Genomic DNA, 20,405 nt, shown 5'->3' on the forward strand with positions numbered 1-20,405 from the left:
AAAAAAAAAAAAAAATTGTCCTTTGTTTTCTAATGCTGTCAGTAGTGAAGATGGTAAATCTTAGGGCTCAGAGCATTTCATAAGCTAACTGTAACTTGGCATCCTTACCTTCCAAGATGTTAAAGATCCATCTGAAGGTATGTTACGTAGGGCGGTAGCTCAGGGTTGGTTACTATCCTGTTGGTTGCGCTCTCTCCAGTCTCCTTGTGTGGTGCAAGAAACTGGGCGAGTTGCTCAGTGCTGACCAGTATGTGCCATTTCACTGGTTTGAACATTAACCTGTTAGGTTAAAACAGGGCTTGGTTAGCCCACACTACGCTGTGATAGTGTTTCGTAGCCAGATAGATTAGGAACTTAACAGAGGTGTATGTATTTTTACATAAATAAGAGAGTCAAGTGTATAAATATGCACTGCATGCAATAGATGCTTTAGCGATGTTGTATGACCTTGCTGCGGGATTAAATTTTCTAATGAATTAGGGTTCTGTGACCAGCTGTGTGGTTGTTGTTTCTTCAGTTTCCAGTTCCTGACTTAGCAGCTCTGTCTGTGTATGTGTGTGCACCTCTGGGAGTAAAGGCAAAATACAGTCTAGTGGTTTTTTATGGGCTGTCTGCAGTAACTTTGCCAGTCTGTGATGAGGTTGTTGAGTGTGGTTAAGCTCAACCTCCTCGTACTTAATCATGGCCCTGAGAGCACAGGGTTGAGTAGAAAGCTGCTTTTCCAAAGCATGAGACATGGGACTGATGAGACATGGGAGTGATTTTTCAGATTTTTTTTTTCTTTATTTTTGTTTCTTATAAGGTGTCTGAGCTCTAAAGAACATTCCTTAATTTTCTTCTTTTAGAGGGGAAGTGTTTACCTGAGGAGAGGAAAATTTGAGAAATTTGCTGTTTTGTTGTCTGACATTCTGTAATTTTAAATAAACCTGAGTGAAAGGTCATGAGACTAAAAAAAAGCCAACCAACAAATGAACACCCCTCCAAAAAACCAAGCATGTCCCTTCTCCCCACCCCAATCCCTTCTGAAACGTGAGTTTCTGTCAGATGAAAATCCCGCTTGGAAGAACCATTACGTTGGCAATATACAGAAAATATTTTTAAAGAGGAATTTTCAAATGTTTAGAAACAGTTTTTTAACAATCCTTACCTATATTTAAAATATATACTATTATAAGTATGTAGCAAACCAAATCATATATGGTATATAATCGGGTTTTTTTTCTTATTTAGGTGACAAACAGCATGTTTGGTGCTTCAAGGAAGAAGTTTGTAGAGGGGGTTGATGGTGACTACCATGATGAAAACATGTACTACAGCCAATCATCGATGTTCCCACATCGGTCAGAAAAAGATGTAAGTTGAATAAGCTTATTTTTTCCCCTTTTAATAGCGAGATAGTTTCAAGTACCTGAAATGTATGTGAGGAAGGGCTTCATCTAGCTTCAAGCTGTGAATGATGGGTGTTTTCAGTGGCAAGTGCTTTAGTTTTAGTGAGTTTATACATGTGAACTTCAGCCATATGATTGCCAGGGGTTTATTTTTTCATCATTAAGAATTCTATTTGTAACTTAAATTGGATTATTGATTATATCTTGTGTTTACATATTGTGTCTACAGTGTTTTTGTTGTGGTTTTGCATTTTACATCTTCAACCATTTTTCATTTTTTAAAATGCCTTGTGCAGCTTGTTTGTCTGCTCAAGTATTCTCCTTCCCATTTGTAATGACACAAAGTTACAAAAACAACCATTCTTAAACATTTTTTTCCCTTGATAATGCATTATTTTATGTTAGACTTGCATTGGCATTACTGAAACTCTGCTCATTATTGAAATAAAGAAATTAGCCAGTAAAGTATTTCACTTTTATATGGAGTGGCATGTAGAAATACATGGAAGACTGAAAGCATGACTTGAGGTTCATGTCACCTGAAGGTCAGTAATACCATCTCATGACAGGCTTGCATTTAATATGTGTAAGCAACATATATGCTAGATTTTCTTTCTAATTAAAAAAAAAAAAATTCTTTCAGACTTTCAGAAAGGTGTCATTGCTTCAAGTCTGCCTCCATGACTGTCCAGAAATATAGTTGTTTAATAGCAGATGTGAACATAGTCTTGATAGACCTTGAGCTATGTAAACATAAACATTTCCTATAGGCTCTTAGTTAATTGCATTTTAATCCAGATTTTCAAAGATAGAAGGAAATAGGTTTAGAGTAGAAGCCTTTTTAAAACAAGCCAAAAAAAATGCTTAAATGCAGCTTTCCAATTCAGTTTCATAAGTTATTTTGAGAAATGTCAGGTGAGCCAGCAAAGGATTAAAACGTACTACAGTGTAAAGAAAATTAAATAGGCTGCTCTTTTCTGTTTATGTCCATTACATATGTGCATGCACCACAGATGCACACAGGCACAATGGATATTTATGTTGAACATACTTTCCTTTCTGTGAGCACTGAGAGGTGCAGCTAGCACTCTCAAAAACAGTAGACACTATTTCTCCAAAGTGATTCTTAGATATTAAATGCCCACTTTTAGATTTGCTGCACTGAGGGAGGGAAGTCATTACGGTGTAGTAAGAAAGGTAAAGTGAGATGAACGCTATGCTGTACAGTGTACACAGTGAAAGCTGATGCTTGGCACGTTGTTGACACAGTGAATGAGTGTTTTAGTTGCCTACTCTTTCTGTAGGCAATGTTGCAGAAGTGGATCTTAGAATGGGACTTCAAGAGAAGGAAGGTGGGTGTTCCAGACACCAGGAATGACAAATGACAAATCGTGAAAGCTTGTGGGAGAAGTGGCCAAAATGGGGCATAGAAGCTGCTGTAGTTGGCAGAAGAGTGATGTCGTTCCGACAGAAAATGGAAGAGTGATTTTTGCAAAAGGTTTTTAAAGTTTTATATCCAAGTTCTTGTTAAGGGATTCCCCCCTCCCTCCCCCGAAGCTTCACTATTGACCATTACCACTTTCTGAGTTTGTTTATGAAATCTTAAACCATTATATGCTATTGTAATATTTTTTTTTTAAGAGTTGATCAAAATAAATACATGGTGGTGATACTGACATTGTATACCTTTGATCACTTATGTATAGCTAAATGTATATTCTGTATTACATGTTCTTTTTGATATCTCATCTGGCTCACAGTAGATGAGAGAGGTTGCAAAGCTGGTTGTATTATTTTAGTTTCCAAGCAAATTTGTGGCTTTGAAAACCTTTCCAGTTGAAAATAAGCATGTTTTCAAATAGTCTTTCAACTGGAATTCTGCTAAAGATGTTGTTCTGTATATGAGAACACAATAAATATATTGACTGTGTTGTTACTTGGATAACGCGTAGTATTGACAGACAAAAATAAACTTGCTCAGAATTTTCTCTAAGTTAATAAAGACTAATGTTCAAAACCTGGATCCAGTTTTATGAACACCTGCGAGGAAAATCTTCCAGCATTCTAGATCTTGAAACACTTTGAATCTTTCTGTCTTCACATTTCTATTGAAATGGAGTAGGTAAATGTGGGGAAAAAAATAAAGGCAGAGGAAACTTTGGGGAAAGGAGTAAATCACTTTTATATTCAGAAAATCCAACTAGTAATAAAAAGACTAAAACATAGCATACACAATCTCTTTGTAAGCTTACTGAAAACCGGCAGTCTTTATGCCTTTTTTTATAGTAGAATTGTCTAAACAAGGTGCAGTTTTACTGCAATTTAAATTATTGCTGGTTTTCTTCATTTTCAGTTTCTTTTATGTCTTTACTGAGAGCAGATAAAATTAATGTATTGCAGGTTTTAGCTACAAACCTGTAGCAAATGAGTTAAAGGTTAATTTTTTTCCTTCAATGTATCATATATACACATGAATCCTGAGTCCTTCATTTATGCTTTGTTTATCCTCTAGAGTTCTTCAACCTGAAATAGAGTGATTCTGAGGGAAGCCCTCTGTGAATGGCCTCCTTAAATACTGCTCTTTGGGAAGGGCTAAAGCTTGTTTAGTATTTACCCTCATACTGGACACGACTAGGTGTTTTTCTGTTTTTCACTTTGTTGAAGCCTTACTGATTCTAACCTTGAAAATTGCTACTTTCCAAGGAATTGCTAATGTGTATGTGTACTCCAAGCAGAGGAACATACAGAATGGTGAAAGCTTCCTAAAATTTAGAGTAGAGTGAGGACTATTACTGCAAGCATGTTATTTTTTATAAACTTTGGAACCTATTTTTCACTTTACTTTTACAGTAGGGTTTCTGTCCTTGTGAAGAGGCATTGTCTTCAGGTGGGGTACAGTGATGACTTGCACACAGTTTGATTGGGTTGGGAGCCTTTCAGCTTTCTATCTTGTTTTAACACCTAAGGTGGAGGTTTTAATTTTTTTCAAATTATATTAGGAAATAGTTCTTCACTCATTAGTGAAAAAAGAATTTAGAACCTATCTGGAAAAGATGTGAAAAAAATATTTTATGTCTTATAATAAACAATTTTCGTAGCACTTACTGATGTGTAATTCTTGTGACTTGTTGCTTTGGCTAATTTGAATTTTAAAAGAATTTCCTTTACACAAAGGTAAAGTGAACTAAAGCTGCTCAAGTTCTGTCTTAAATTTTGAAGACTTTTTACAAGTGGGAAGAAGTAGCAGCAAATAGTTTAGGACATGTTATTTTTCTTTCAGAGCCTCAGTGTAGCTAAAAACTAAAAGCTTTCTTTTAACTTACCTGCTTTTTCACTAGGCAATACAGTTCTAGACAGTCAGGATTGATATGGTAATTGAAATGGAAAAGTTGCAGGTTACTCATGTGCACAAGTGTTTCTAAAATCATAGGGATGCTCTTTGGGTCTATTGTTTTAGGCACAAAATTATGGTTCCTTAGATGAGATTAGATCTTACTCAAGCCATCTAATGCTTCCTTTTTACTAAATGGGTGGCTTTGCCTTGAGGCATCACAAACCTTGCTGTGCTAAGTAGGGGAGTGGAACAGAGTATATCCATGAATGTTCTGTCTATGAATTCTGCTGCACTTAGGGTCAGTGTGTGATAACCAGGTCAATAATGCCTTGGCAAACAAATTTTTATTTTGTTTTTATTATAAGGTATTTTATAGAACAGGTGTACATGTATTTTTATTTGGATAGAGTGACAATGGTAGAAATTGGTAACTCAAAGCCTTCACGTACTTTTGAATGTACTGTCTTCAAATGAGGGAAAAAAAAAAAAAGACAATGAGCTTTGAGAAAAGGTGGGACCCGTTCAGTCTGAACTTCTTCGATTTCTCATGTATAAGAATGTAAGAAGTGCTCTATAAGGTTTGACCAGTCTAGCCCAATCCACTGAAGATGCCTATGTGAGAATATAAGATCAGGGCATGTTCTGTTGTTCTGAACTGCAGTCATAAATCTGACAGTAGACAAACATGCCTTTTAATGAAGATCTGCCCAAATTATGAGGAAAGTTAGGATAACTTTTTCAATGAATGCTTTTTCTATTTCTCGGCCCAGTGCTTTGCTGTTCATTTTCTCTCCCCGTTGCTCAAGAGATGATAAAATGCTCACAGTAACATAGTAATAATTCTCTCATTTGCACTGCTGATGGGTTAGTTTGCTGAGCTTACTCTCCTCTGAAAAATCTTAATGCTTTAACTAATTCTGGACTTTCTCAGTTGAGACCTGATGTTCTTTTGCAGCTCAGTTCTTTCAAAATGTGGTGTCTCATCAAATGTATTTTAACAATTGGGGCAACTAAGATCTAGCGTGCAGATTAGATTTGGCTCATTGCAACTATTAATCTAGCTCCCTGGCACTATGTTTCCTGAAGTGGGAGGTCCTCAGATTTGGATATTGAGGACAGTGGAAATGGGTTATTGATTCTGGGAGCCTGCTTTCCAGAGGTTTCTTCCATCCTGATGTAGTAGAAGCATGTCTGTGATGGATCAAGTTCAGGTATTCCTCTGTCATGAGACAGTTGTGTGAAGGCAGACGTCAGTGGGTTTGTCTTGTAGCGCGCACAGTGGTCGTGATACAACGAAAGGATGGTCAGAAGCTGTTATCAAAGCCTTTTCCTGCAAATTTCTATTCAAGTAATTTGTAGAACCTTTACCGAACTCTTACTGTGTTTTGAAATATGTGGCCTTACAAAGAGGTGGTACTTCTACAAGAGAGAAAACCCTGACGCAAGACTTAGCTTACCGGGGAAACAGAGATACAGAATCTTGCTAAGTTTGGGAAACTAAATGTGGGAAGGGTTTAATCAGCCTTCTGGAGACAGCTTTGGCTTTAGGGTTGCTGAACACCACATTGTTCCAGCTGGATTGTTGACTTTCTAATGCTATTTTTTAGGATTCTAAGGAAACCTATGGTATCTTGTTTCCCAAGGCATCTTGCTTGCCATTTGCCTTGGTCATTGCACGAGAGTTTGTTAGCTTAGTCATAATTTAACTTCAGATGCTGCACATGGAGTTGTTGTAAGTATTTAAGAATTCCCATAGAATCCTCTTGCATCAGAAGCAGTCACAGCATTCTTGCTAATGCTGGCTTGGTGAATAGAGCTACTTAACGTTAATGTAACTCTTCATAGTCTGAATAGTTTTGATCCATTTGTGGAGGGGAAAAAAAATAAAGCTTATTTTTGGGAGAAGATAGATTAATGTCTTTAATTATAAACGGAGAATGAATATTTTCATATGCATTACTTTGCATGGAAACGTTCCTGTAGATTTGACTGAAGAGTGGGTTGGTTTGCTCTGCTTGCTTTGTGAAACACATAGCTTAAGCTTTTTTTTCTTTGAAGTGAGAGTTGCAAAGCAACAAAGTTGCTTTTTACCTTCCCAGAGAGTGATTAAATATACTTTGCATCTTTTAGTGAGTACATAATATGTTTTAAAAAAAAGAAAAAACAAAAACAAACTTTAAATGAATGAAAATTGCAATGCTATTAATTGAAAACAGTTGGAAGGACTTGCAGGGGATGAGATTAGAAACAAATTGAGGGAGTTTTGTGCTTTAATGTAGTATACCCTTTCAGAGCCTATTGTCATTCTACTTATAGCTGTCGTTTTCATAATAAAGTTACACAGTATGAAAAAAAAAAAAATTCAGAATGCAAAATGCACCCTTTTACTGTGTCACCTACAAGTTAGTACTTGGATGGGTTTATCAAATAAAACAGTACATGATAAACTAATTTTACTTAGAGAGGCAAATGGCTTTCCATACTCTGTCACACATTTTGCCAGAAGTATGTATCTGAATTAGTCAAAGTTATTTCTCATCACATACTTTACAACTTGAAATTATGTCACAAGGAGATTAATTTCACTGTTGATGACTAGAGTATGTACTTCTCACTGCGGTTGAGTTTGTATTTAGATTTTTTTACAGAAGAACTAAAAGACTGTGCTAGGTGTTGTTTCTGCACTTTATCTAAAAGCTATGTTTTACTGCATCTCGACTTAAATCAACAATATATAATAATTTTTGTATGTCAGCTTTAGCATTTGAAGTGGTTCCTCAGACCAGATTAATTCCATGCATAAAATCCTGTGCCTCTCCTAGAAGGGGGAGGTTATGGTTTCTTACACAATAATTCAGTTCACTGAACATACTGTATTGTAATATTGGTGGTTTACATGCCCAGTGTGTGGGTGGCTTTTTTTAGCTTTTCATGTGCAACTGGTTATTTAATTAAAATTAAATATTTGCTTTGTTGTCCTAGTTCTTAATTGCTTATGGCATTTTTGGTAGCAGCTTTCAATGAGTTTTCAGTCAGCTTTTGGCTCATTAATACACTGTACCATCAAACTGAATGTCTCTACACAGGGAGAATTTGTTTTTGCAGTTTTACTTTAATAGCCATGTTAATCTCATGTTAATAATGTCATTGTCATTCAAAGGCAACAACTTGCCTTTAAGATCTTGAGATATTGCTGCCAACAACAAAAAAATTCCAGATAAATGTAATGCAAAAGGTGACACTTGCAGTGTGGTCCTACTTCTGTGTGCTTTCCAAGTGCCACTGGAGGCAGGAGACTGCAACCGTGAATGATTAAATCTGAAAGATTGAATAAAATTTCGTATGTCTTTCAGTATTGTATTTGGTTTTGTATTTCACAGGTAACATATATCCGTAGCAATTTTCACTTGCAAATAATACCCAGCAAATATAAGGCTTTCAAAATTTCTTCATTGGTCTCTGATTTTGAGATTTGGAAATATTTTTGTGTAATGTGTGAATTTTGTGAACACTGTATTAAAAAGTGCTTTGTAACCTAGAGGAGGACTAATAATAATACTAAATATTAAAGTGGCAGAGTACAGAAAAATCTGGGTTTTTTTTTAATCTGGTATTTGCTGGCTTGACTTGTTATTATTTTTTACATCAGTGTAACACTTTCTCCTTTTGAGGCTGTGGGTCAGCTGTTTTATTATTAAACAGTGCAGCACAGATGGCAGATACCAGAAATAAAGTAGTGCAAATACAAAATGATGCTGATGTTTGCACCTGTGAGAAAACCATCATTTATCAGGCCAGATATTACTCACGGACTTAGTTGCTTATTCTAACACGTTTTGCTTTTGACTTTCTAGCGTTGGATCGATATATTTTAACTTCAGCTTGCTTTGTGTTTAAGAAAGTCGCTTTAGGCTATAACTGCCTAATGTAGCAGCCTTCACAGAAGTGTTGCTTTACCGAGTTTTCTTGGTGCCGCCGTGCCGAGGTGTGCCACCACGGCGGTTATGGTGACAGACAGCTGTCCCCGCATAAATTGGGGGTTTTCTTGGAAGAGGCAGGATGCTGCAGTGCAGGGGAGGCAGGAACCCCGTCAGCCAGCTCTGCTGCTGGGCCTCCTCCCGCCACCTCCCTCTGCTCTCAGGGAGGCTGCAGCCTGTGTTCGCCAGCCTCCCGAGAGGGTTGTAAAATGCAGCACTTCTTTCACAGTTCTGGCAAATTTAAGCAACCGCTGGTGCTGTTTTTTCGAGATTGTTGACACTCTTAAATGAACTTACTGCAGTAAACCCATCAAGAGTTTAGCAGTTACAGCAGAAAGCAGTTACAGTAAAATCTCGTTCATCACTAGGGGTAGGAAATTGCCTGATAGCACGTTACGGCTTACTGATTTTTGGTGTGGACCAGTCCAGAAAATTTGGGCCGTCTGCTTGGATCATCAGTTGGTTTGAGTTTAGAAGCAGAATCTTCCATGATCAGAACTGCCCTGTGACTATTTGAGACTTGTGAGTAAAATGACGTTCACATCTTAGTTGACTATCATCAGCTCAGTCCTTCAGCTTGCCAGTACTGAGTGTCGGTCCTTCCGTACGCCAGCAGAATAAAGCGCACCCTTCATGTTACACAAGGTCTTGTTTGCTCAGTTGTCTCCTTGCCCTGTGGGAGATGCAAGTCTTAGGCCTCCTCTGTCTCCTAACATGTACAGGGAAAGCCAATTGAAACAATCTGTCTAGTTCAGTTATACAAGGTTGGAATAGAAGCAGAAATCCTGTGCTATTTCACAACTGGGTTTTGTAGCTGTTAACCACTGGCAAATTGATTTAAACCTAAATGCCAAAGTTTGAAGAGTGGAGGTTGTTTTTGTACGTGTGCAGCAAAAGCTATAGGTGTCAGCAGCTTGTTTAACAATTTCCTTGACTTGATCGAAGATTATTAGTCACTTGTTTTAAAAAGTTGGTATTGTATATATACTGCTAGAATATGCTGTTCATTGACGTGATCTCAGTAATTTGGTACGTTTTGTTTTGCAAAGGTGGTTACAGCTATAATTCTGAGCATGTTTTTTCTAAAATATTGATATAATTGGGTAAAGCTTAAAAGATCTTACCAACTGGAAGAGGCTTTAGTGACCTTAAGGGTCACTAACTGCTTTAGTTTTTATTAAGATTATCATGACCTTTGGCTGTTGTAGACTAAAAGAAATTAAAGAGTGACTTCCAGCCATCGTTGCAATTACACTCTTGGAGAGTTGTTATATTTTGTGTGTCATGTGGCTGGTAGTCCAGTCAGGTAAAATAATGATTGCAGAATGCCAGAAGGAATGTTATTAATACTACTAATAGCATTATGTTGAATCTTCGTTATCTTTGGTAGACCAGGTTTGCAAGGACTATAATAGTGACTCAGAGGTTGTGAATATAAACAAAGGTCCTGGTAGCATAGTTTAAGGTTTTGGCTAATTTAGGTGTTTTGTTGTTGACCTAAATTATATGGAAATAATAGAAAAAGAAGACAAAATTTTAAACTGCTCCTTACTTATGACAGAAAAAAGCATTTAATAGTAGGGAAGGTTTTTTAGCGTATTACAAAATAAACTAGAGAGATAATAAATACCCACATAGCATGTTCCTTCTCCGTGAGATTTGAGAAGTGCTACATTTAATCAGCCTGGAGCAGATCCACAGAAATTTTTATTTATTTCTTTTTCAGGCTTGTTATCTTTGATGTTCTAAGTATGTTATGACTTTAAGACTAGTTGTTAGACTTACTGAATTTAATACTTGGCCTTTATTATGGTTTTCTATAAAGGTTTCTCTACAAGTCATTTTGCAATTAACTTTTCACGTAAAAGCAAATGGCACAATACATGTGACCTACTTCGCAATGTTTCAAAAGAAAATCCAATTTCTAATAAGCAGTGTTCATTAAATATTATTTGCGATTCCTTTTCTTCTAACTGAATTTTAAAAGTCAAGTAGTACTTGGTATAGAAGAAGTGGGATTCTTTTTCCTCTCTTTCAAGTAATCTGGTACCTCTCAGGTCTGTGATTTTTTTTTTTTTTTTAATTATTTTTTTTTTTATCCAAGTTAACATTATGAATAAAGGTTTTTTTATGCTGAGATTTGTACCATCTTCTCTTTATTATACCATATGCCATCACAGCATTTTTTGAATGCCCTGAGCAGCTGTTCTTACAGGATCTTCTTTTTGGCTTAACTGTTTTGCTTACCTGTCCCAAAGCTATTAAGTAGTACTTTTTGACTGCTGTTTCTATCTCAATGTCTGGTTGGTTTGGGGTTGGTTGGGGTTTTTTTTGGTTTTTTTTGGTTTGTTTTTTTTTTGGGGGGGGGGGGGTTGTTGTTTGGTTGGGGTTTTTTTTGCTCGTGGGCCCTTGTCACTATCTGTGAAGGTGTCTCGTAACTTTTTCTCTCATTTTTTTGCATGGAATTACAATTTGCCACACCTTGCACGTTTTCTAGGGTTTTCCAACTTGCCAAACTTGAATGGTATTTTTTTTACTTCAACATTTTACTTTGTCTTTCCTTTCTTAAAACTACTGTATCATCTGGTTTTATCAATGTTTAACAAACATCGGTGTGTGAGTTTGGGTGGGGAGTGTGCTTTTGGAGTCTGTCTTCCAAATGTCCCCACTTCTGCTTTGGTTCGTGTTGCAGAGCAGTGTTGGTGTGAGTGAATTTGATTCCTTCTGGATCAAAATAGATGCTCCAGGAGCGCACAAAACATGTTCCACTCACTAACGGGCAACCAGTCCGTGGTGTCACGGCTAACTCTAGTTAGAAATGCGTACAGTATGTATGTTAACGCCCTCAGGACCAACTTTTTTGTTTTACGAATGCACTTCTCTCTGGTGGCATTACTTGCTGATGCAGATGTGGCCTGTGAACTTTGCTGTCTGAGTGCTGAGCTGAAGCCACTGGTAGTTATTTAAAATGTTCTTTTGTTCACAGCCGGTTCTTCGCTAAGAAAGGAGAACTTTGGTCCAGTTTGGCATATATTTTAGTTATTTTTTTTTTCTGCAGGAAGTTTTTGTCTTAGTATTTCAAACCTCTTGTGTCTGCAAATGTGGACATTTATTGCTGTTGTTGCTTACTATCAAATATGTGCACTTTGTTCAAAATATGTGTAAGTATATAGTATTTTGGGATGGTATTTCTCATACATTTTCTGATGGTCTACAGTAATTGCCTGCTGTAATTTCTCTTCTCATGCCTTCTGTATGTATTAAAAAAATCATAAATACTTTGTGATTTACAGACATGAATGCTACTTTTGATATTTAGTGTCTACCCTGCATGTCTTCGTTCTCATTTCTACCACCTAGATTTGGCCCCAGTATAGACAACTAGCAGATTCAGTTTATAAGGTTTGTTTGAGTTTTACATCTGTCTAGATTAAGTCAACAAAGCAATTTGCAATTTATGACAGTAAAAGTTATTTTGATTTGAATTCTTTACTCTCAAGTTGAGAAAGCTTGAAATCCCCTTACGTGTAAGAATCCAGACATTCCTTTCCTTGAAACCATCCTAAAATTCAGTCCAAGTCCAGACTACTGCACTAAACAAGCAGACATTTGCCCATGGGTTAGTAAGTACAAGTAGCGTATTCTGTTGTGAGCTGGATGGATTAGGTCAACTAATACCTCTTCTTGCTCCAAGGGACAATCAGCTATACCTAATGTTGATGAACATCTAATCTGTTCTTTAAAAACATCCAGGGATGGATGTTGTGTTGCGTAACTGTCCTTAAGATTACGAAGGGCGCTTTTCCCCACATATTTAGCCCAAATATCCTGTTTTTTCAAATTTATTAATACTTTCCATTTCTGCAGCAGCACGGAGAGTAGTTTATTCTTTTCCTCTTACAGCAATGACTGGAAGTCTGGTGTCATGTCCCTACCTTAGTTGCCTTCTTTTTGGAGTATGCAAACCCAAATCTCAATCTTTCTTCATAGATCATGATTTTTTTTTTTTTTAGATCTTACTCTTCTTGAGAGTTTCTTGTGTGATGTCTGAAAGTTGATGAAGGTTTTAATGGAAATATTTGGTAATACATGATGTCTCTAAAGTGGGCAGGAAAGGTTACTTCTGACATTTGTACATCTTACCTATTCATATGGTGTATACAAGCATAAAGCTATCTCTTAGGGGGCGTACATTATAATTTTAACACTAGAACCTTATCTGAAGTTCATATCTGTTACTATATACCTGCTGCTACCTAGCTGCTCATTTCCCACCTTTTGCTATTGTAACTGATAATATGAAACTTTGCACTTGCTGTTATTACATTGAACAGGGATTGATCTACTGTTATGATGCATGTTTTGCAGGGGGAAAAAAACCTATCTCTGATTTAAATAACTGAGTATTCCTTCTTCTGTAAAGATGGGTCTTTTAGCTACAAGGGTAGAAAAACTGAAAGCTTTTAGATCTTTTTCCTCTATGCTATTTGTTGCACGTAAAAGAAAGTCTGTTTTTATACATGTACAGTCATAAATTTTTATTGACACATAAGAGACTGTTATAGTTGTTACTGTGCAGAGATTTTGAGGAGTTTCTAAAACTTTTGGTGACTTAAAAGGAGTTTTCAGTTGCTGTTTTGGCTTTCTTGGCAAAACAATTTACTGTTGTAAACTTCCAGAGCAAGATAGCACAATATCTTTCTGTCTTTAATAACCTTTTATTCTTCTTACATTTTAGATGCTGGCATCACCATCAACATCAGGTCAGCTGTCTCAGTTTGGGGCAAGTTTATACGGGCAACAAAGTAAGAATTCTTTTTATTGATGATATGTTTATTTTATGCTAAATCTGTTCTAGTTTCACGCTCTTTGGATAGAGACCATGCATATGGCTTTGTTTTCTGGTGATTGTAAAAAAGACAGTATGTCTCCTTATTTGTGTGATTTTTTTTGTTTGTTTGTTTGTTTGTTTTTTTAAGATATATTTTTGCTTTGCTTAGTATGCATTTTTGCAGTGTTTAGTATTCAGAGTGTCATATATTGACACTGTATAGCTGTTAAATATCCAAATATAATCATCCTGTAAAGAATGTCTGTGATGTAACCGTGACTCTCTGAAGGAAAAACTAAGGAAAGTGAACTGGGCCAAAATGAGCCTAGTTCAGAAAAATATGTAAAGAATAGAAGGAAATTATGCCTTAAATTATAACTGATATTTCATGCTCTACAGGAGCAAATTAGATCTTGTGTACATGCTTGGCAACTTGCATTTGGCAAAGGACTATGCCAATAAGATTACTGCTTTCTGCACTGCTCTTTTTTTCTTTCCCATACCTTGAAGATTTTTTCTGGCTCTGCCAGTCTTGTGTATACTCTTGCAATAGAAAACCTATAGAGCAACAGTCACGGTGTGTAACGCTAGCCACCTAACTTAAGGGCCAGCATTGAGAACTGAACCTCCTTGTAGCTGAGAGGTGCATCCAGAAAGTGACTCAGGGTATCTGAGTGAGGTACAGTTACACAAGTAAAATGGGTTTATGAACATCTCTCTTTTATCACTGTATGCTTTTGAATGTTTGCAGCTTTCTTGCCAAGTGCATCTGACTCAGATTCTAAGAAAAAGTGTCTTCATAGTAGTTTAGAGCGTGGACTTTATGTGGACAAACTAAAAGCGTTGTCTGCTAGATGCATGGCCTTCACAACTTTTTTTTGGCTTTCTTCAAATAGTTTAAAAAATATAGTGATTTTTTTTCACTGTCTCAGTGGCTATTGATGAGTGACCATGTAATATAAACTGGCATTTGATTATGCTACTGAGACTTACATGAGCAGTTTCTGGCCAGTCTGAGAGTCATGTTCAGCTCTTGGCTTTTTGGGTCCTGAATCTGGCACTATTGAACCTTTCAGACTTAACTGTATAAAGATACTGAAGTAGTTTATTCATTCTGTTTATCACAGTTATTTGATGTTTATTTTTAAGGTTAACTTTTTTCGTCAGCTTTGTTGTTCATTCAGTTGGTTGTGGTGCCTAGGACATAATCTCTCTAACATGGAGACTTGCATGGCTAAAAACTAGAAAGTAATTATTATCAGGGTTCAATTTCTACCAAATATTGAGAAAAAGGGGTGAAAAAGAGAAACTTCTGTGTTGAAGTAAATGCTTATGATTAAAATACTTTTGGGAAAAACAAAGCTGATAATGCCTACGTGCTTTTAGATTGGTAGCTCTCAGTCATTTAGCAAGATGTCATGTTACAGAGTTAATGTAACTTAAACTTAACTATTAGGCAGGGAATTGGCCACTTCATTGATCAGCCACCAATATAGCCCATGCAGATTTCTTAGTTAAAAAAGTGGAAAAAGAAAGCATAAGAAAAAAGTTGTTTTGTTTTGTTTTCCTTATGGTGAATATTTCAACTGCCCCTACTTGCCAGCCACAGGAATATAATTCTACTTCATTGTTACAGCCCTACTCATTAAAAATTCTAGTTTAAAGAAAGCCAACAACAAGAAATAACCATCAGTGTAAAACTGGCTTTGCTGAAAAAAATGCTTGCATAAAATTAACCTGAATATTGTAATCGTGTTTTTCAGTGTACTGTATCTAGTTTGGAAGTGTATGTATTTTTTCTTTACCATTTTATTTTTAAAATTCCACCTAATTGTTAATCAGTGTGAGATATTATTTATAATGTATATTTATGCTTATTGAAATTATTCTGATGCAGCAAATTGCCAAAATATTTACAGTGAACACCTTGATATAATCAGCATTTAATGAAGTCGTAGGAGGCTTGTTATAGCAAGTCACACTACCTCTTAATCTGAATGTATAGAGATAAATTTGAGTGTTATCAAAACTTTGAGTGTTATTGCAAATTTATTGGATTGAAGATTGTAGGGTAGGACACAGACAGACAGCAGTTCTTAAAGTGTGAGAGCTAAACAACTGGGGGGTTTCTTCAGACCTTGTCCATGATAATAACCTGAGCATATGCTACATCCATTCTTTGCATTCTTAGTATTTAATCATGTTATACACTGGCATATTCAGCTCTTCTGCAGGGATGATCTACCATGGGAGGGTGCTGATTCATCATCATTTTTCTTTTGTTTGGTCTGCAAGATAAGGTTTTGAGTTCTGTGGGTCTACCTCAACAGCCTTATGCCAAAGCAATAGGGACCGTTACTTATAGCTATCACTTTTTGTATGCTAAGTTTGTTTCTATTGATATGTTGCACTAAATGACTCTTTCTTGTCTTTGAACATCATTCTGAAACTTCATAAACGTAGAAAAGCGATGTGAGAATGATGAGAAACTTCACAGTTTTTAGGCATTTTGAGACAGGGCAGCAGCTGGTTATCTTTTGCTGTTCTGAGTTAAAGTGATTTCTTTTTTTACCTCACTGAAGTGCTTACTTTATTCTGTCACACCCGATTGTTTGTGTACAAAATACTTTTGATCACAATGTTAAAAATCTTCTGTATATTTTTAAATGCTAATACAGGGTAGTTAAAATTCTGCTTGCTTTCTTTTCTCAAAAGATTGAACTTGACTTGATCATGGACACTGAAGCTCTGTTATCAAAAGAAGCAACTTAAACTTTACAGAGAACTGGCCTAAAAAGTTGCTTTTGTTGTCCTAAAAGCAATGTTATTGTTAACTAAATATTAATACTTTTTTTATTAAAGATTTGCTTAATTTTTAACAAGACAGATCAGTGTTCTAAATACTGGCAAAATTATATCAGTTTATTCAAAAGTAATTAACATATTTCTTGAGTGCAGTTATTACTTTTCTCAAAATGTTGCCTTTTTGGAGATAATTTGTAGATTTCCATGTCCTCATCAAAAACACAAAACTAAAACCTTTCTCTACAGTACGCATCTCAGAGGAAACAAAATTTTGTTAGTGACTCAAATACAGAAATTCCTTGAAGAGTCTTTCTAAAGTTTAACATAAATGGGGCTAAATTTGAGATAACTGGGCTTCTAGTATGCAAACAAGGACTTAGTTTTTACACTGCACTTTCCTTCAGTCTTTACACTTTTTTGTAGGTTGTCAGCATAAATTGTTTCCATCTACACCTGATGGAGAAGACTTTGTTCCTGATTGCTCTATATCTCCACCCCTCTGAATTTTTTTTCAATAGGTGCACTAGGCCTTCCAATGAGGGGAATGAGCAACAATACCCCTCAGTTAAATCGCAGCTTATCACAAGGCACTCAGTTACCGAGCCACGTAACGCCAACAACAGGGGTACCAACAATGTCACTTCACACGCCTCCATCTCCGAGCAGGTATTTATTGATAGCCAATATTTCTGCCATTGTGTCTTTCTGCAGAGCACTTGTTAAATGTTCTGCATATTTTGCCTTGACTACTTTACTGATTAATTAAAAAAAGAAGGAAAGTAGTTTCTATTGACCGCTGCCTATGTTAGGGAAATAATACTGTAAAACAGTAAGATAGGACTTGCTGTAAGACAATATTTGATTTTTGTATGTAAAGGACAAATTGCTGGCAAATTCTGCTTCAGAATGCAAGAGGCTGGTTTTTGGTTGTTCTGGTAAATGTACCTTTAAAAATTTTATATGGATGTCATACACTATATAAGAATATTAAGGTAGTAGGTCTGAAGCACTTATTAAAAAAAGAGCTGTAACACCTTTTCAAATGCATAATATTTAAGTACTTATGTAAACCTGACCAAGGACTTGATCAGTATGTAATGGGTCATCTGGTATTTCTGAAGAAATCCAAAACTACGTTAATTATAGAGAGTAATCCAAACATGCTGTGTTGACGCTAAGCACAAATTAAGTTGCAACAGCTCAGAGTCCGTCCTACGTTAGTAATCTAAATGAGTAACTAGCTACTACTGTACAGATTCATCTCTGTGGATGGTTTTTCTCTTTCAGGGGGATATTGCCTATGAATCCTAGGAATATGATGAACCACTCCCAGGTTGGTCAGGGCATTGGAATTCCCAGCAGGACAAACAGCATGAGCAGTTCAGGGTTAGGCAGCCCCAACAGAAGCTCTCCAAGCATAATATGTATGCCAAAGCAGCAACCCTCTCGACAACCTTTTACTGTGAACAGGTAAGGCTGCTTAGTCAGACCATCCCTGTACAGCCATGGACATGCTTAAATGCTGCTCTGGAAATATAATTTTCATCCATTAGAATAAAGCTCGAAAGTGCTGCTTTGTGTGTTCTCGTCTCCTGGCAATAAACTTTGAAGCTGCTTTTATATTCACACAAGCTTTTTGAGGCCTTTAAACTAAATTCTGTTTCTGACTACTGAATTTCTGCTACTGTTTCTTTAAGATATGTGATGTTTCTCATGTGTTCTTGAATTTGTTTTGGACATACATTTATTTTTGGGTATATGCTTCTGTTTTAAAAGTATTAATCTTTTGGGGAAGATGTAAGGCAAGATTTAAAAACACAATAGCTATTCTGGAAGAATAGTTAACTGATTCCGATGCAGTAGGGACCTAGTGTTTTACTTCCTTAAATTCTGGAATACAGAGAACACTGGTTTGTCTTTCTTTTAAGGATGTGGTGCTTATTTGGATGCCAAAAGCTTCTCAGTCACTTTTGCTGTTTTTGTAACTGGGCAAGATTGTAACATCATAAGTCATTAGGCTTTAACTGTGTTTTGGTGCTATGTTTATGCTTAGTTCATACAGATAAACTTGTAGGAAAAAGTGTGTTGATTCCAATTATTTAATGCATGTGGTCACAGCTTCGCACACCTAACTGCTTTCCAGGCTTCATTCCACAACCTCGCGATCTCTGTGCTCCCAGTTTCATGCTTTTTCTCCCTTCAGGCCCTTCCTTAGGGGACTGACTCTTACATGGAGCAGAAACAAGCTTGTGGCAGTCAGGTTGCCACCTCTAACCCAATCTAGTATTTTACAAAATCAATAAAGGAAGGTGAAAACTAATGTCACGGTTATCTGAAACTTCGTCAGGCTATTTAGTTCTGTAGTTTCACACTGATATAGGCATAAAAATGCTTTTCTCAATCACAGCAATAGAGATTTGGTAGTAGTGGTTTATGTTCTTGGAGTGTGAGCAGACTTTGTATCTTGCCTCTGATTACATAGAATTTGCCTTTTCTTTCCTATGATGTGTAGTGGCAAGTAAAGGAGATGACAGTTTAAAAAGATAACTTTATATTTTAAAGTATTTTTGAAACTTGAGCATCATGGAAGGTTGAAATAGTAATATACTTAAAAACTCTATGCAGAGGACAATGATTTTGGAGCTTGATATATGTATAGAAAGTACTTGTGTAAATATCGTTCAGCTGTAGGGTAGATAATGAAATCCCTGTCTGTAGGAGCATTTGAATCAAAATCCTCATCTTTCACTGTTTGCATTGTAGATCTCATTTTCAAGAAGCTACAATTTTTACAAGTCAAGAAGGAAATACCACTGGAACAATGACAAGTTCTTATTCCAAAGTTTATTAGCCTACAGAAGTGTAGTAGTAGTACACATCCAATTGTTAATTGATATATTTAACAAAATTGTGAAATTATACTTGGAAAAAAAAATTTAGTTGTTTCCTTGACAGGTGCATGAATTACGTGACTTCCAAGAAGTGTTTTCTGAATGGTTGCCTTAGTTGGAGCAATGAAAGTTTTTAGGTTTTTTAACATAAAAAATACTTCACTTCCCCTTTTCTTAATTACACTGGTAAAACAGGTTACAAATAATTGTAGAGAAGTATGCATTTTGTGTCCTAATCCCTTTCTTATCCTTGAAATTCTTAACATGGTTATTTCTAATTCCTTCAAAAGCAAACAAAAAAACCTTGCATGAGAAATACTGTCTGTCATCAGGCTAGATTATATGCCCTCAAGATCGAGCTGTCTCCTGTTGGTGCTCTCACAAGGTCTAGAATTCACAGATGATACCAGGAATGTGTTTCTTCAGATGCGTGAGGTGTCAAAGATCTGGATGTCTTTCAAATATACCACCTTGGAGAAGCAAAGCAGGACAGGACCAGTCTTGGCTAATTGTTCCCTTTCTTGATGTGTCAATCCAAAATGAAGTATTTAGGGCTATTTCAAATTGGAATGAAATGCTGCAGATTTTTTAACTGTGGAAAAAGTCTGTGTAGGTAAAATTTCCACTAGGAAAATGTTGGAGATTTTTATTTACGGAAACTTCTAAAACATCAACTTCCGTCCTGTTACAGGGAAAAAATGAATGTTGTGATTTCCCACAGGGCAGAAATTCAGAATTTCGCTCAGCTGGGCCCTACTTTTGGGCTTCTCAACATCTCCAGCTTGCACAGAATGAAGCGGATCATTTGTGAGGGTGTCTTTCCGACCACAGGAGTCCTATATGATATTTAGATGTCTTCAAACATTTTTGCCTGACTATATGAAACTTTAATTTAGCTGGTGTCCTTGTGTAGCAGAGACCATCCCTATGCTCGTAATAGTGCCATATGTACATGGTGATGATTGCGCACTGTAACTGTTCACCCTATAACTGAGTCATGACAAACTTGATCACTTCCATGATCCAGCTTCCCACCTGCAAATGAATGGATTGCAGTCTGACTTTTCACTATTGCATTTACTGCTGCTTCATTTTTCTGTGTGAAATTACTGAGTAATGATCGTGTTTGTCATAACTTGTTGCTTGACAGTTGTCTTAAGATACAGTGGCTCTTAAAAA

The 20,405-nt window shown here is 36.4% G+C and overlaps 1 protein-coding gene across 6 annotated transcripts in view; it reads left to right on the forward strand.

Moving 5' to 3' along the window:
* CNOT2 (CCR4-NOT transcription complex subunit 2) overlaps positions 1-20,405 on the forward strand; it is a 93,073-nt gene that overhangs the window by 51,707 nt on the left and 20,961 nt on the right. For 4 of the 6 annotated variants that reach the window (XM_075495573.1, XM_075495551.1, XM_075495557.1 and 1 more), the window contains 5 exons: positions 1,231-1,353; positions 2,693-2,740; positions 13,438-13,504; positions 16,854-17,001; positions 17,623-17,805. In XM_075495573.1, the coding sequence (XP_075351688.1) occupies positions 1,243-1,353; positions 2,693-2,740; positions 13,438-13,504; positions 16,854-17,001; positions 17,623-17,805 (557 nt within the window). In that variant the 5' untranslated portion in view covers positions 1,231-1,242. Of the gene's footprint in view, positions 1-1,230; positions 1,354-2,692; positions 2,741-13,437; positions 13,505-16,853; positions 17,002-17,622; positions 17,806-20,405 lie in introns of those variants that run through there. The other 2 variants (XM_075495561.1, XM_075495567.1) reach the window with 1 other exon arrangement.

This window comes from Mycteria americana, chromosome 1, assembly GCF_035582795.1.
Source record: "Mycteria americana isolate JAX WOST 10 ecotype Jacksonville Zoo and Gardens chromosome 1, USCA_MyAme_1.0, whole genome shotgun sequence".
Classification (NCBI taxonomy): Eukaryota; Metazoa; Chordata; class Aves; order Ciconiiformes; family Ciconiidae; genus Mycteria; species Mycteria americana.